The 17087-nt window shown below is 42.4% G+C and overlaps 1 protein-coding gene across 8 annotated transcripts in view; it reads left to right on the forward strand.

Annotated features, from left to right (window-relative positions):
• The window catches only part of LOC118402064 (catenin delta-2-like), a 146230-nt gene that overhangs the window by 59031 nt on the left and 70112 nt on the right, over positions 1–17087 (forward strand). For 7 of the 8 annotated variants that reach the window (XM_052476918.1, XM_052476917.1, XM_035799928.2 and 4 more), the window contains 2 exons: positions 15339–15373; positions 16349–16465. In XM_052476918.1, coding sequence (XP_052332878.1) covers positions 15339–15373; positions 16349–16465 — 152 coding nt within the window. The remainder of the gene's footprint in view (positions 1–15338; positions 15374–16348; positions 16466–17087) is intronic. The other variant, XM_052476919.1, reaches the window with a different exon arrangement.

The following is a 17087-nucleotide window of genomic DNA, read 5'->3' on the forward strand; positions in this document are numbered from 1 at the left end:
AGGTGTGCCTTCTTAAAAGTTCATTTGTGGAATTTCTTTCCTTCTTATTAATGCATTTGAGCCAATCAGTTGTGTTGTGACAAGGTAGGGGTGGTATACAGAAGATATCCCTATTTGGTAAAAGACCAAGTTCATATTATGGACATCACAGCTCAAAAAAAGCAAAAAGAAATGACAGTCCATCATTAATTTAAGACGTGAAAGTAAGTCAATCCGGAAACTTTCAAGAACTACTTCTTCAAGTACAGTCACAAAAACCATGAACCACTATGATGTAACTGGCTCTCATGTGGACCGCCACTGGAAAGGAAGACCCAGAGTTATGTTGCAGCCCAAATAAATGCTTCACAGGGTTCAACTAACAGACCCATCTCAACTTTTGAGGAGACTGCGTGAATCAGGCCTTCATGGTCGAATTGCTGCAAACAAACCACTACTAAAGGACACCAATAAGAAGAAGAGACTTCCTTTGGCCAAGAAACATGAGCAATGGACATTAGAATGGTGGAAATCTGTCCTTTGGTCTGATGAGTCCAAATCTGAGATTTTTGGGTCCTACCGACATGTCTTTGTGAGACGCAGAGTAGATGAACAGATATTCTCCGTAATGTGTGGTTCCCACTGTGAAGCATGGAGGAGGTGGTGTGGGGGTGCTTTGCTGGTGACACTGTTTGTGATTTATTTAGAAATCAAGGCACACTTAAGCAGCATGGTTACCACAGCAATCTGCAGCGATACGCCATCTCATCTGGTTTGAACTTAGTCCCACTATCATTTGGTTTTAAACAGGATGACCGAACACACCTTCAGGCTGTGTAAGGGCTATTTGACCAAGAAGGAGAGTGATAGAGTGCTGCATCAGATGATCTGGCCTCAACAATCACCCGACCGCAACCAATTTGAGATGGTTTGGGATGAGTGAAGGAAAAGCAGCCAACAAGTGTTCAGCATATGTGGGAACTCCTTCAAGACCGTTGTAAAAGCATTCCAGGTGAAGCTGGTTGAGAGAATGCCAAGAGTGTGCAATGCTGTCATCAAGGCAAAGGGTGGCTATTTGAAGAATCTAAAATATTCAATCTATTTTATTTTGTTTAACTTTTTTGGGGTTACTACATGATTCCATATGTGTTATTTCAAAGTCTTGATGTCCTCAGTATTATCTTACAATGTAGAAAATAGTCAAATTAAAGAAATACCCTTGAATGAGTAGGTGTGCCCAAACTTTTGAATGGTACTGTATGTAAATTGAAAAGTATTTAGTCTGTAATGTCTTTTTTGTTATGTGTCGGATCCCAGTAAGACCAGCAGTCGCCATTGACGTTGGCTAATGGTGAGCCTAATAAATCAAATCAAATGCGATGCATTCCCCCACATACATGTTGTGGGAGCAGGGTTTGTACTAGAGGTCGAATGGCCGATTTAATTAGGGACGATTTCAAGTTTTCATAACAATCGGAAATCGGTATTTTTGGACACCGATTTGGCCGATAAAAAATAAAAAGAAATATGTATTTTTTTACACCTTTATTTAACTAGGCACGTCAGTTCAGAACACTGACCCCTTGTTCAGAATGACAGATTTGAACCTTGTCAGCTCGGAGATTCAATCTTGCAACCTTACGCTTAACTAGTCCAACGCTCTAACCACCTGCCTTACATTGCACTCCACGAGGAGCCTGCCTGTTACACGAATGCAGTAAGAAGCCAAGGTAAGTTGCTAGCTAGCATTAAACTTATCTTATAATAAAACAATCAATCAATCAATCATAATTACTAGTTAATTACACATGGTTGATGATATTACTAGTTTATCTAGCGTCCTCGATGCGGTGCGCATTCGCGAAAAAAGACTGTCATTGCTCCAACGTGTACCTAACCATAAACATCAATGCCTTTCTTAAAATCTGTACACAAGTATATATTTTTAAACCTGCATATTTAGTTAATATTGCCTGTTAACATGAATTTATTTTAACTAGGGAAATTGTGTCACTTCTCTTGCAACAGAGTCAGGGTATATGCAGCAGTTTAACAAAGACAGCCAATTTCGCCAAACGGGGGATGATTTAACAAAAGCGCATTTGCGAAAAAAGCACTATCCTTGCACGACTGTACCTAACCATAAACATCAATGCCTTTCTTAAAATCAATATACATTTTTAAACCTGCATATTTAGCTAAAAGAAATCAAGGTTAGCAGGCAATATTAACGAGGTGAAATTGTGTCACTTCTCTTGTGTTCATTGCACGCAGAGTCAGGGTATATGCAACAGTTTGGGCTGCCTGGCTCGTTGCGAACTAATTTGCCAGAATTTTACGTAATTATGACATAACATTGAAGGCTGTGCAATGTAACAGGAATATGTAGACTTATGGATGCCACCCGTTAGATAAATAACGGAACAGTTCCATATTTCACTGAAACGTTTTGTTTTCGAAATTATAGTTTCCGGATTCGACCATATTAATGACTAAAGGCTCGTATTTCTGTGTGTTATTATGTTATAATTAAGTCTATGATTTGATATTTGATCGAGCAGTCTGACTGAGCGATGGTAGGCAGCAGCAGGCTCGTACGCATTCATTCAAACAGCACCTTCGTGCGTTTTACCAGCAGCTCTTCTCAATGCTTCAAACATTGAGCTGTTTATGACTTCAAGCCTATCAACTCCCTAGATTAGACTGGTGTAACCGATGTGAAATGGCTAGCTAGTTAGCGGGGTGCGCGCTAATACCGTTTCAATCAGTGACGTCACTCGCTCTGAGACTTGGGGTAGTTGTTCCCCTTGCTCTGCAAGGGCCGTGGCTATAGTGCCTATAAGAACATCCAATTGTCAAAGGTATATGAAATACAAATGGTATAGAGAGAAATAGTCCTATAATTCCTATAACTACAACCTAAAACTTCTTACATGGGAATATTGAAGACTCATGTTAAAAGGAACCACCAGCTTTCATATGTTCAGCCAAAAATTAAAACCTCAACGTCAATATGGAGTCAACATACAAGTGTAAGTAAAAACGAATGTAAATAAGTTATAAATTGTGCCACTAATGCACATGACGGTACAAACATGTCTCGTAAAAGTCATTATGTTTTTGTTTGGTTAGCTTTTGGAAATTGTAGAAATAAAACATTTTCCTTCTTCAGAAGTTCCAGCTTGGCGGGCTAATGTTATTAAGCTAATTAATTTGCTATATTAATAATTATATATTTAATGTAAGTAGACATGCAATCATAATTGACTGTAGCACATATAAAGCACCCACAAGCTACCGGTGGCTGAAAACACAATCATAGCGGGATGAAGGATGGCGATTTTCCGGGCAAGGGCGGGCCATTTAAAAATCACTCCTTCCTCCCTCGCCCCTTGCCCTGCAAGTGTATTCTCGTCAGGCGTCATGATACGTCATCAGAAGTGGGGATAGGGTGTATTTTAAGTGTTTTGACTGCAGCTCCAGAGTCTCTTTTTCAAGGGAGACCTGGCCAAGAAAGCAGCAACAATCAATACATTACAGAATGAAAACATACAACAACATGATCTAGCCTAAGAAAAAGCATTTACAATCCTCTGTAACAGTCTCCCATCAACATGGTTTTTTTTCCATTCAGTGGCGCCAACATATCTAGATGAAGCCTGGATTGTAGACTATTCCATACCACTGGTGCATAAGTAGCAACCACCTAGCAGACCGGGTATGGTAACTGCTGGTGGTGAAGGAGATAAGACTACAGAGGTTAAGAGGAAGTTTACCCAAAAGGGCTTTGTAGATGAACACATACGAATGTAGCTTTCTGTGCATATAAAATGAGGTCCAACCCACCATTTGGTACTAGGTGCAATGTTGGGTGACTGACTTGGCATTTGTAATAAAGCACAAGGATGCATGATAAACAGAGTCCAGTTTCTGTAAGACCGATGAGGCTGCGTGCATATACAACAAGTCACCATAATCAATTACAGAGAGAAAAATGGCCCGAACAAGCTTCTTTCTAGCCATAAGCGGGAATCAGGCCTTATTAAGAAAAGAAAATAAAAATAATAAAAACCTAATTTCAATTTAAGCCTCCTCACAAGATTATCCATATGAACTTTAAAGGACAACTTGTCATCCAACCATATAAAAGGTATTTGTAGGATGACACATTTTCAATGTATAAGCCACCAGATGTGACAATGCTAACCTTCTCTGTCTAAGTGCGAGCTCTGGTAAAGGTCATACATTTAGTGTTTTGTACATTCAGGACCAGTTTCAGACCTTAAAGGGATGTGTGCAGTGACTGACAGCAGCCTGAATCAGAGAAAAAGCACATTAATATGACTGTATCATCTGTATATAGATGTAACTTGGCTAATTGCATCCCATTTCCCAAATAATTAATAGAAATTTTTGAAGAAAAATATTATTTGAACCCTGAGGCACACCTCTATTAATCTCAAGAAAGCTAGACTAAAGCCAGACTGAAACCCACTTAGTTGTGTTCTTTTCAATTAAGATGTTCTTTAACTGCGAGTTCCCTAGGGATTAATAGACTTTGGCCAGGATAGGGAGCTTGTAGATAGGACAATAGTTATTAGAATCTGAGGGATCTCCACCCTTTAGAAGTGGGAGGACATAAGCTGATTTCCAAATGCTGGGTATGGAATTGATCAAGAGACTCAAGTTCAGTAATAATACCAGCTGCTATCTTTAAGAGGTAGGGATCCAGGTTGTTTAGTGCTTTAGGGCTTTATAGACGTCAGCATAAGAAAAAGTCTCAAAGTTAAAATGGTTCACATGAGGGCCTATATCATGGTTTACTGTAACATAACTTACATCAACTTTATCCTTCATTTCATTAGAATCCATCATTAAATGGTCAGGAAGGACAGAGGATACATGAGAACCTGACACTGATTTGATTAGATTGTATTTGATTAGCTTCCAGAACTTAGATAGAAATCTGATTTGGACTTCCTGATCAATCCTGTACATTTGTTTCTTAGCGCTCTGATCGAGGCCCTCTGTCTTTCTTTTTCTTATCCCCCCCCCCTGTTTTCTCCACAATTTCGTGGTATCCAATTGGTAGTTACAGTCTTGTCTCATCGCTGCAACTCCCGTACGGACTCGGGAGAGGTGAAGGTCGAGAGCCGTGCACCCTCCGAAATACAACCCAACCTCGCCACACTGTTTCCTGACACAATGCCCACTTAAAACATAAGCCAGCTGCACCAATGTGTCGGAGGAAACACCGTACACTTGGCGACCATGTCAGCGTGCACTTTGCCCGGCCAGCCACAGGAGTCGCTAATACGTGATGGGACAATAACATCCTTGCCGGCCAAACCCTCCCCTAACCCGGACAACACTAGGCCAATTCTGTACCACCCCATGAGGGTCCCGGACACGGCCGGCTGCGACAGAGCCTGGACTCGAATCCAGAAGCTATAGGTGGCACAGCTAGCACAGGCACCTGCTCCACTCTGGAGGGCCCAAGGTCCTCTTTCTAATTCATTCTGCCAAGTTATCTGAAAACCAGGGATTGTCCCTTCCACTGATTTTACATTTCTTCATAGGGGCATGCTTATCACAAATGGACACAAATTTCGTGTGAAAATAGTCCCAGGCAGTGTCAACATCGGGAATCAGACTTACTCTGTCAATATTCGAGTACAGATCATGTAAGAACGCTTGCTCATCAAACTGTCAAAAATGTATTAATAAAATATAATGGGGCTTTGCTTTGTGATATTTAATTGGTAGTTACAGTCTTAACTTATTGCTGCAACTCCCGTACAGACTCGGGAGAGTCGAAGGTCGAGAGCCATACGTCCTCCGAAACACAACCCTGTCAAGCCACACTGCTTCTTGACACAATGCTCGCTTAACCTGGAAGCCAGCCACATCAACGTGTCGGAGGAAACACCGCCCAACTGACGACCGTGTCAGAGTGCATGCACCTGGCCCGCCACAGGAGCCGCTAGAGCACGATGGGACAAGGACATCCCGGCCACCCACACCCTCCTTTAACCCAGATGATGCTTGGCCAATTGTGCACCGCCTCATGCGGCCGGCTGAGACACAGCCTGGGATCGAACCCGGATCTATAGTGACGCCTCTCGCACTGTGATGTATTGCCTTACACCGCTGCGCAACTTGGGAGTCCCAATTTTTGTATTTATAACACAAGCAATTGCACAGTGAACACTGACATCATTACAGAATATCCCAGTCAATGTGTTTTTGTCAGGGGTATTTGTTAGAAGAATGTCCAATAGCATTGATTTGTTAGGTGCTCTGGGAATCGGTCTTGTAGGCACATTAATTAATTTGCCCGAGATTCAGAGAGTAATACAGTTCTTTAAAAGAGTCCAATACATAGTCATTTAGCTTGTGTAGGAAATCAGAAACAGAGTTAAGTGTGTCTCCCGAAGCTGAGGGAAGCTGTTGCAGCTGACTACAGTGATGTGGGTGTTCTTATACAGTGCATTTAGAAAGTAGTCACATTTTGTTACATTACAACTTATTTTAAAATTGAATAAATATTTTTCCTCGTCAATCTACACACAATATCCCATAATGACAAAACAAAAACAGGTTTTAGACATTTTTGCTAATTTTTACATAAGTATTTAGACCCTTTGATATGAGATTCGAAATTGAGCTCCGGTGCATCCTGTTTTCATTGATCATCCTTGAGATGTTTCTACAACTTGATTGGAGTCCACCCGTGGTAAATTCAACTGATTGAGCATGATTTGGAAAGGCACACACCTGTCTATATAAGGTCCCACAGTTGACAGTGCATGTCAGTGCAAAAACCAAACGATGAGTTTGAAGGAATTGTCGGTAGAGATCCGAGACAGGATTGTGTCGAGGCACAGATCTGGGGAAGGGTACCAACATGTCTGCAGTATTGAAGGTCCCCATGAACACAGTGGCCACCATCATTATTAAATGGAAGAAGTTTGGAACCATCAAGACTCTTCCTAGAGCTGGCCGCACAGCCAAACTAAGCAATCCGGGGAGAAGGGCCTTGGTCAGGGAGGTGATCAAGAACCCGATGGTCACTCTGACAGAGCTCCAGATTTCTTCTGTGGAGATGGTTGTCCTTCTGGAAGGTTCTCTCATCTCTGCAGCACTCCACCAATCAGGCCTTTATGGTAGAGTGACCAGATGGATGCCTCTCCTCAGTAAAAGGCACATGACAGCTCGCTTGGAGTTTGCCAAAAGGCACCTAAAGGACTCTCAGACCATAAAAAACCAGATTCTCTGGTCTGATTAAACCAAGATTGAACTCTTTGGCCTCAATGCCAAGCGTCATATCTGGAGGAAGCCTGGCACCATCCTTACGGTGAAGCATGGGGGTGGGACCATCATGCTGCGGGGATGTTTTTTAGCGGCAGGGCCTGGGAGATCGAGGTAAAGATGAACGAAGAAAAGTACAGACAGATCATTGATGAAAACCTGCTCCAGAGTGCTAAGGATCTCAGACTGGGGTGATGGATCACCTTCCAACAGGAGAACAACCCTAAGCACACAGCCAAGACAGTGCAGGAGTGGCTTCGGGTCAAGTCTTTGAATGTTCTTGAGTGGCCCTGGCAGAGCCTGTACTTGAACCCAATCTAATATCGCTTTAGAGACCTGAAAATAGCTGTGAACTCCCCATCCAAGCTGACAGACCTTGAGAGGATATGCAGAGAAGAATAGAAGAAACTCCCCAAATACAGGTGTGCCAAGTTTGTAGTGTTATACCCAAGAAGACCTCAGGCTGTAATCACTGCCAAAGGCACTTCAACAAAATACTGAGTAAAGGGTCTGAATACTTATGTAAATGTAATATTTCAGTATTTCCCAAAAAACATTTCCAGCTTTGTCATTATGGGGTATTGTGTGTAGATTGATGAGGGGGGAAAATGATTTAATCCATTTCTAAATAAGGCTGTAACATAACCAAATGTGAAACAAGTCAAGGCGTCTGAATACTTTCTGAATGCACTGTTCACTTTAACCGCAAGCAATTCAAAATGTTTGGCTTTGGTAATTGAGAGAATTCCAGAGGTGTTAAACTTGGATTTCACATATATTGCAACCCCTTCTCCTTTACTCATCCGATCCATTCTAAAAACCGTGTACCTATCAATAGAAATCAAGTTATTTGACAACAGATTTCTTTAGCCAAGTTTCTGATAAAACCATTATGTCCGCATTTGTCGTATTGGCCCATGTTCTAATCATGTCTATTTTTGGAAATAGACTTCAGACATTTACATGCAAAAGGCCAAAACCTCCTCTGTTTTTTAAATCATAGGGAGTCGGTAGAGATTGCATGGTATCTACCGGCCCAGAGTTTCATCTCACATTACCTGAGATCAACAATAAAAGCATAACTATACATCTCAAGAATAGTTGTTATGTACAGCATCCACGTTCACATCAAAAGTGTTTGCTTCTGTAGACAGGATCAGGGTCATTAAAACTCCAATCTGAAAGATCAGACATACAAACGGCCAGACTGATTGGCTGCCATCTTGCATTACGAAGTCTTACTGTGGTTTGCCATGAAAACGTTGCTGTGATGTATGCTCTCACTACTGTAAGTTGCTCTGGATAAGAGTGTCTGCTAGATGATTCAAATGTAAATAAAATATGTAAGAATTGGTGGTAGAGAACGAGCAGACTGTTTGGGCTGGAGAGGTGTTGTAACAGGGCTCCCTTGGGGGTTCCCTTGCAAAAGAGACCATGGTCTCAATGGTGATAAAATAGCTATGTTGTTTAAACAGGAGAGTGTTCGGCTGCCATGCTGCATAACCTCCTCCGGTTTAATAAGCCATTGGTTACAGTTATATCTTTAACTGCTCTAACACTCTGAACTCAACCTTGCTCTTCTTGTCCTCACTTTATAGTGCTGCTCTTAGCACTAACACACAATATCCACACACACACACACACCAGCTCTGCACTTTGCTACAATTATAGTAGCTTATATATGCATATTTTCTTAATTTCCACCAACCTAATTATATGAGAGATGGTTAATATTGATGATATCATCATGGGAATGTAACCTGAGATTCGATTATCTGTCAATAACCAGCACATCGAGATAACAGCAGTGTGATTAACTGAGTCTACAGATGGTGACCTGCAGCTGCAGCACTTGTTAATCACACCAACAATTACGCTCTCTTTTAAAGTTATTATCCAGACAGATTGGATTGATTGTGTAGTAGTAAATCAATATGAGAAACTGTTTTGAGCTAAAGTTCAACTAGCCCTTTAGAGATAGACTTGAAATATAACCTGTCGTAACACACGAGTAGTGTGTATCAAGATCATAGAATAAAGAATTTTCGGTGCAACAGATCGCTGATGAAAGTAGGTTGCTCTTATTGTAACGACCCTGGGTTTATAAACGCGGATATCGAGTATTCCGCTTGAACATGCTTTTGGGACACAATCGATAGCGCGCTGGACTTCGGGCTAGAAGGTTCGAGGCCTGCTTCCTGCCCGTTTCATTGTATTGGTGTTAGAAGTGATCGGACCTTGCATCCACGAACGTGCGTGTGCTTGACCGGTGAACGCGTTCCTATAAAATATGTTGAGTCGCAAGCTCGCGCGACAACGCGCTCTTCGAAAACTAGGGATTAGTGTAAAGACCCTGGGTTTATAAACGCTGATATCGACTGTCGCTTGAGCATGCTTTTGGGGCACAGTCGATAGCGCGCTGGACTTCGGTCTAGAAGGTCCAAGGTCCGAGGCTTGCTCCCTGCCCGTTTCATTACATTACAGTATGTATTTGTTTGAAGCGAAATGTTAAATTCAAATATTATTACCATCATATCTATTCCAATATGGCACCAGTGTCGATGAAAATAAGAAATAAATGTAGGCCTAGCCTATAGAAAGCTGATGGGGTCCTCCTTTTTTAAGAGTCAATCAAAACTCTGTTTTCTCACACAATTGCATAGCCTATATGAAGTCTCATGGGTTCTCACGAAGTGTTTAACTAGATTTTAGATTACATTTGCTTTGATGTCAGAGTACCAGGCAGTTATTAGCAAGTTTGGTAAGCTACTAATGACTAAACGGGCAAGTGGAATTTAACTGCCGCCATGACTCGTGACCGCAATACAGTCACCTTAACAGGCCTAGGTGCACCTTGTGCTGGGGTTAATAAAAGGCCACAAAACACAATGCCACAGAAATAATCCAATTTTGAGGGAGCGTGCAATTGTCGTGCTGACTACTGGAATGTCCACCAGAGCTGTTGCCAGAGCATTTAATGATCATTTCTCTACCATAGGCCACCACCAACATCGTTTGAGAGTTTGGCAGTACTTCCAACCGGCCTCCCAACTGCAGACCATATGTAACCACACCAGCCCAGGACCTCCACATCCGGCTTCTTCACCTGCGGGATCGTCTAAGACCAGCCACCCGGACAGCTGATGAAACTGGGGGTTTAAGCAACCAAAGAATGTCTGCACAAACTATCAGAAATCGTCTCAGGGAAACTCATCTGCGTGCTCGTCATCCTCACCCTGACCTCTAGTACAGAGGCCCATTATCAACAACCATCACTCCTGTGTTCCAGTGACACGTTGTGTTATCTAATCCAGGTTTATCATTTTAAAAAGCTAATTGATAATTATAATCCCCTTTTTTTGCAATTATGTTGCACAGCTGATTAAAGAAGCAGTAAAACTGGCCTTATTTAGACTAGTTGAGTATCTGGAGCATCAGCATTTGTTTGGTTTGATTACAGGCTCAAAAAGGCCAGATACAAAGAACTTTCTTCTGAAACTCGTCAGTCTATTCTTGTTTTGAGAAACGAAGGCTATTCCATGCGAGAAATTACCAAGAAACTGAAGCTCACGCACAACGCTGTGTACTACTCCCTTCACAGAACAGCGCAAACTGGCCCTAACCAGAATATAAAGAGGAGTGGGGGGCCCGGTGCACAACTGAGCAAGTGGACAAGTACATTAGAGTATCTAGTTTGAGAAACAGACGCCTCACAAGTCCTCAACTGGCAGCTTCATTAAATAATACCCGCAAACACCAGTCTCAACATCAGCAGTGATGAAGGCGACTCTGGGATGCATGCCTTCCTGGAGTCGGGAAGGCCAGTGTCTGTTCTTTTGCCCATCTTAATCTTATATTTTTATTGGCCAGTCTGACAAATGGCTTTTTCTTTGCAGCTCTGCCTTGAAGGCCAGCATCCTGGAGACACCTCTTCACTGTTGACGTTGAGACTATACTTTATTATTTTAATAGCAGTACCCTGTAAAGTCCATTATCAAGCAATCAATCACATTCATTTGTAAAGCCCTTTTTACATCAGAAGTTGTCACAAAGTGCTTATACAGAAACCGAGCCTAAAACCCCAGAGAGCAAGCAATGCAGATGTAGAAGCGTGGTGGCTATGACAAACTCCCTTGAAAGGCTGGAATCTGGGAAGAAACCTAGTGAGGATCCAGGCTCTGAGGAGTGGCCAGTCCTCTTTTGGCTGTGCCGAGAGGAAATTATAAGAGTACATGGTCATTAAGGCCAGATCGTTCTTCAAGATGTTCACATGTTCATAAATGACCAGCAGGGTCAAATAATAACCACAGTGGTTGTAGAGGATGCAACAGGTAAGCACATCAGGAGTAAATGTCAGTTGGCTTTTCATTATACCTCTGAAGAGTATGAATTAGCCTGTTTAAGAAGGTTTGAATCATAAGCAACCTGCCTACATATTGTTGGAAGTACAATAAACCAACATAGCTACTATTGTAGGTCGAAGCTGTGTGCTGGAAAACCTTGGTAGAGCATGGGTGAAGTATGCATTGTAGTGCTCGTGAATTTCCTTCATTTTTCGGCTTCAGTCCAATGGCTACCTCTCACTTAAAGCTGCAATAGGAAACTTTTTGGGCGTAATATAGATCATTCTCACTGAAAGCAAGTCTAAGAGGCAGTAGATCTGTTCTATGTGCACTATTTCTATGTGTAACTGATGTGAAATGGCTAGCTAGTTAGCGATGGTGCGCGCTAATAGCGTTTCAATCGGTGACGTCACTCGCTCTGAGACCTTGAAGTAGTTGTTCCCCTTGCTCTGCAAGGGCTGCGGCTCTTGTGGAGTGATGGGTAATGATGCTTCAAGGGTGGCTGTTGTCAGTGTGTGCAGAGGGTCCCTGGTTTGAGGCCAGGTAGGGGTGAGGAGATGGATGGAAGCTATAATGTTATATATGCTTCTAATTCTTAAGTTTTGTTTTTGCATCTTTTACTTTTGTTATTGTACACCTGCTGAAAATACAATATTGCTGGTTATGGAAAATATATTTCACAGCGGTTTAGATGGTACAATGATTTTCTACACTGTACTTGCTTGTTTTGTCACATAAAATGAAATTAGGCGAACTATTAGAATTTTAGCAACCTGGAAATGGGGGAGCGATTTCTGCGTAGTGCATCTTTGAAACTTAGTTTTTAGTTTTTAATTGCTTCTATTTCTCTCGAGTCATGTCACTGTATATCCTAGTAGTTTTAGAGCTTAAGACTTGTAGACTGAGATGTAGGCCTACAGGCATGCTATAGTTTAAAACGTAGGGGGAAACTATTGAGGCAAACACAGGAGTGAGATAGGAGGCACTGGTTATTATCATCAATCCTTTCAGACCATCGGAGTGTCTCTGTGAGAGGCCACTCATGCCCAACACACTGACCCTCTTCCCTTTCCTCTCTTCCTCCCCTGCCCTGTGCCGGTGCGGTGCTGTATGTGTTTATTGTTCAATAAAGAACGGGTGATGACTGAGCACTTGCGGGCCGATGTTGAGCCCCTATTAGTTTTGTTTTCTCTGGCAATTCGTCACCCCACTGTAAACGGAGACAGCCTCACAATAGGAACTGTGAAGGAGAAATCAATAGGATGATTTAGCAGCTGCTACTTGGTCAAAGGGCCAGTGAATGACCATTTAGCCTAGTGATCACAGTGGCGGCTGAGCTCTGAGGCAGCTAGCGTTGGGCCAGACCTTCACTGGGACACTCACATTAATCATGTGATGGGGGACAGCAGATCCCGATACTCCACTCAAGCTCCCATTTCCAGTGACTCCATAGTTATTATGATTGTTGTTTGTGTGCTCCAGATCAGAGATAATCTCCCATCGATCCCAGTGTGGTTATCTGAGTCCATGTGACGGCCCTGGCTTAGCGACTACGTCAACATATCACCCCATGAAAAGGATCAAGGCTGGCTGGCAGAAGCAGCACTCTGTGCCAGACTCTGCTCTGATGAGAGGGCAGCAGTTGATTTCTCAGTGGGGAGCCATTTTACCACCTGGAATAGTCATCCACTCATGTAGAATTAGAAATATAGCCTGTATAGAATTAAGCACCCCTGGCTGTAACCTGGCAGAATCAGGTCTCCATGAACAGCAGTGAGTTGCAATTCATTGTGATGTGTTAATAAATCTTCTTAGGGATAGACCCTTTTTTTTGTCAAGTGTCGCCTAAAATGACATACCAAATCTAACTGCCTGTAGCACAGGCCCTGAAGCAAGGATATTCATATTATTGGTACCATTTGAAAGGAAACACTTTGAAGTTTGTGGAAATGTGAATTGAATGTTGGAGAATACAACACAATAGATCTGGTAGAAGAAAATACAAAGAACAAAATTGTTTTCTTACCACAATACTTGAAATGCAAGAGAAAGGTCCCAGTTCTAGCCATCACTCTGGTTGTAATTCCGATGGTGTACACAAGATGGCAGCCGTGTATGTGCAAAGTTTCAGACGGGTAACTTGAAGTATGAGCGAACTACATGACATTTAGTGTGAAGTCACCCAGGTACATTTGTGCAAATCGTGAAGGAGACATTTGCGTTCGTATGACATTTTTCAGAATATAGGCAAATCTGTAAACTTGGACTTTGATTTAGCTTTTCCAGTATTAGTAGCCATATTATAAGTTCAACAACTTCCTAACTCTGAATATTCTTATAATTCTTGTCCAAAAGGAAAAGGCATGCTGTCATACTAGGTTAGTAGCTACATTTTACGACATATACATGGATTCTCAGAAGCCCGGCTCATTGGCTATCTAACTAGCTTTGTTTGACCCCGATTGGTGCTTATTTGACAAAGTTAGAGTCGTTCAAGTGAAGACTGCCCGCGTCATTGATCTTTGACTAAATATGGTGTCCGATAGGATATACTACACCCCTAATGATATAGTGAAGTCTGGTTACGTTCTAGGATCTCTGAGGAATACATATGAACGTGATTTGACCGGTTGAAACAACGTTTAGGTTTAGATTTTCACAGATTCCTTTCTTTGCAAATTGAACGAGTGGAAATACAAAATCGATTGTGCATGCTATATGGACCTTTTTAGGATATGAAAAATGATTTTATCTAACAAAACGACACTTCATGTTATCTCTGGGACTTTTTGGATGAGAAATCAGGGCAAGATTTCAGAATGCAAGTACACATTTCACCTTCAGAGGTTAATTTATCAAACCTATAGTGGTTAGGAGCTCTCCTCAAACAATAGTTTGGCATTTTTATGCAGTAATAGCTACTGTAAATTGGACAGTGCAGTTATATTAACAAAAATGTAAGCTTTCAGCCGATATAAGACACTTATATGTCCGACATTTGTTGTTTCTCTAAAATCTGCGATCATGTCACAAGGTGCTGCATGATTTACAACTGTCCCTTGACGGGACGCCGATCCCTAAGAAGCTTTAGCTAGATGGTGCTTTCATGGCTACATTGTTAATATTTTTCACCCTCCTAGTGCTTCGGGGGAGGGGTGGGTGGCGGTTCTGAAGGGGCGAGGAGGGTGGGGTGGTGGCTATGGGGGGGTGCACTGGTGGCTCTGAAAGCTTGTTCTCTCCAGACCACGTGTCCCTTGTGTCTCTGGATGGTGTGTTGTGCACACCCCTCACCTCCCCCTGGAGGGAGAACCTGTTCAGGCTTAGTGCTGGCTGGCTGGGCTGCTCTGACAGATGACCCCATGTTGACCAGAGGAAGGGAGGAAGGGATCCCTTTAGTCATCCCCACTCCCATTGTGCTCTGCTCTACAGTACTGTAGCCTAGTAACACCACACAGACAGACAGACAGACAGACAGACAGACAGACAGACAGACAGACAGACAGACAGACAGACAGACAGACAGACAGACAGACAGACAGACAGACAGACAGACAGACAGACAGACAGACAGACAGACAAATGGATGAAAATGTTCCAGTCATCAGGTAGTGCTCAGGTCTGGGGCATTAGGATGCTACGGCAGAGGAAAATGAAGGTTTGCTGCTTTTCTATTCTGACCATGATCTGTTTCTTTCTCTCTTTCAGTTCAGCAGATGAGAAGTTTCGGTGGAATAACCAAGGTACGTTGTACTAAATCCTGCACCAATGCATCTCGTTCTATATTATGTGACAGAGCATGCGGAACCCTCCTTGGAATTGTGTACATATTGTAATGATATCTTGGGGGTGGAGTGGTGTGGACCATGCCTTGCTCCTACATCTGGACAGCTGTCATAATTTGTCAGACAGAACAGCAACAGATCTGTCTGTCCAGTGTGAAATATGCACATCTAGTTGAGACTAGATTGATGATCTTCGAGCAAAGAATGAACCACAGACCACAACCTTGTCTTCTAAAGTATCAAACACAGGTAGTTTAGCATTTGATTGAAGCAGTGCTAAAAGATTTATGACTGCAAGTCATGTTCAGGTTTCTGCTTCCCCTTAGTCATTTACTCTATGAAAGTTCCACTGATTTGTATTACCTTTAGCAACGCATACATTTTCACTTTGATCCCCCATGGGAATCGAACCAACAACGCTGGCATTGCAAGTGCCATGCTCTACCAACTGAGCCACACAGGACCAATGGATGAGTTTAGAAATGTTTGCGATGAGTTTAGGGAGGTTGCACAAACATAATTATCCTTGAGTTAAAACGCTAGTAATCATCCTTATACGGTAGAGGACTAAGTGTCTACTGCTAGTAGCTTCAGCCTCCATGCCTGCCACTATAGAAGAGAGATTAATGCTGATCTTAACCCTCTTGTGTAAGCCTTTATCCCTTGGCACTGTTTGCCAAACTGAAGACAGAGGAGAAGTATGTCCGTTTCTGTAGGCACAGACAGACAGATAGACAAGGAGACGGTACAGCATGGCAGAGACACGTTTCAGTAAACAGTGAAGCTACAAAACTTTTGGCTTATCTAACATGGTCACTACCACTTTGCCGTCAGTGTGCCTGTAGTAAACCTCAGCTGCTTGTAAACATTTGACTATTTGTGAGGTAACGGGACAATAATCCTGCTTCTCCACTCATTGCTGTGTCTCCACAGATGGACAGAAGGACATTGAGGAGGAACTGACGACTGGCTTGGAGCTGGTGGACTCCTGCATTAGGTCACTCCAGGAATCTGGGATCCTTGACTCCCAGGAATTCTCCACAGGTGACAGTAAGGACGCTCCTTACGTTATACAGTGCAGATACATTTTTTTATATATTAAAACGTACCATCTACTTGCAGTGAAGCCGATTTACATCACATTCAGTGATCTAACAGACTCCCATCCAGAGCGACCCACAGAAGCAACCAGGGACAACACCCTGCTCAAGGGCACGTCGACAGATCTCACACAATTTTAGATATACATTGAATGTCAACTTTTTCAAAAGTTGAAACGTGAATAAAAATTTTGATTTCCAAGCTGAAAGACATTGTATCCTTACCATACCAAGTATGTGTACACCTGCTTGTCGAACATCCCCTTCCAAAATCATGGGAATTAATATGTAGTTGGTCCCCCCCTTTGCTGTTAGAACAGCCTCCATTCTTCTGGGAATGCTTTCCACTAGATGTTGGAATATCGCTGAATATTAGTGAGGTCGGGTACTGATGTTGAGCGATTAGGACTGTCCCCAAAAGTTAGAAGCACAGAATGGTCTATAATGTAATTGCATCCTGTATCGTTAAGATTTCCCTACACTGGAACTAAGGGGCCTAGCCGGAACCATGAAAAACAGCCCCAGACTAATATTCCTCATCCACCAAACTTTACAGTTGGCACTATGCATTG

Source organism: Oncorhynchus keta, chromosome 23, assembly GCF_023373465.1.
Source record: "Oncorhynchus keta strain PuntledgeMale-10-30-2019 chromosome 23, Oket_V2, whole genome shotgun sequence".
In the NCBI taxonomy this organism is placed as follows: domain Eukaryota; kingdom Metazoa; phylum Chordata; class Actinopteri; order Salmoniformes; family Salmonidae; genus Oncorhynchus; species Oncorhynchus keta.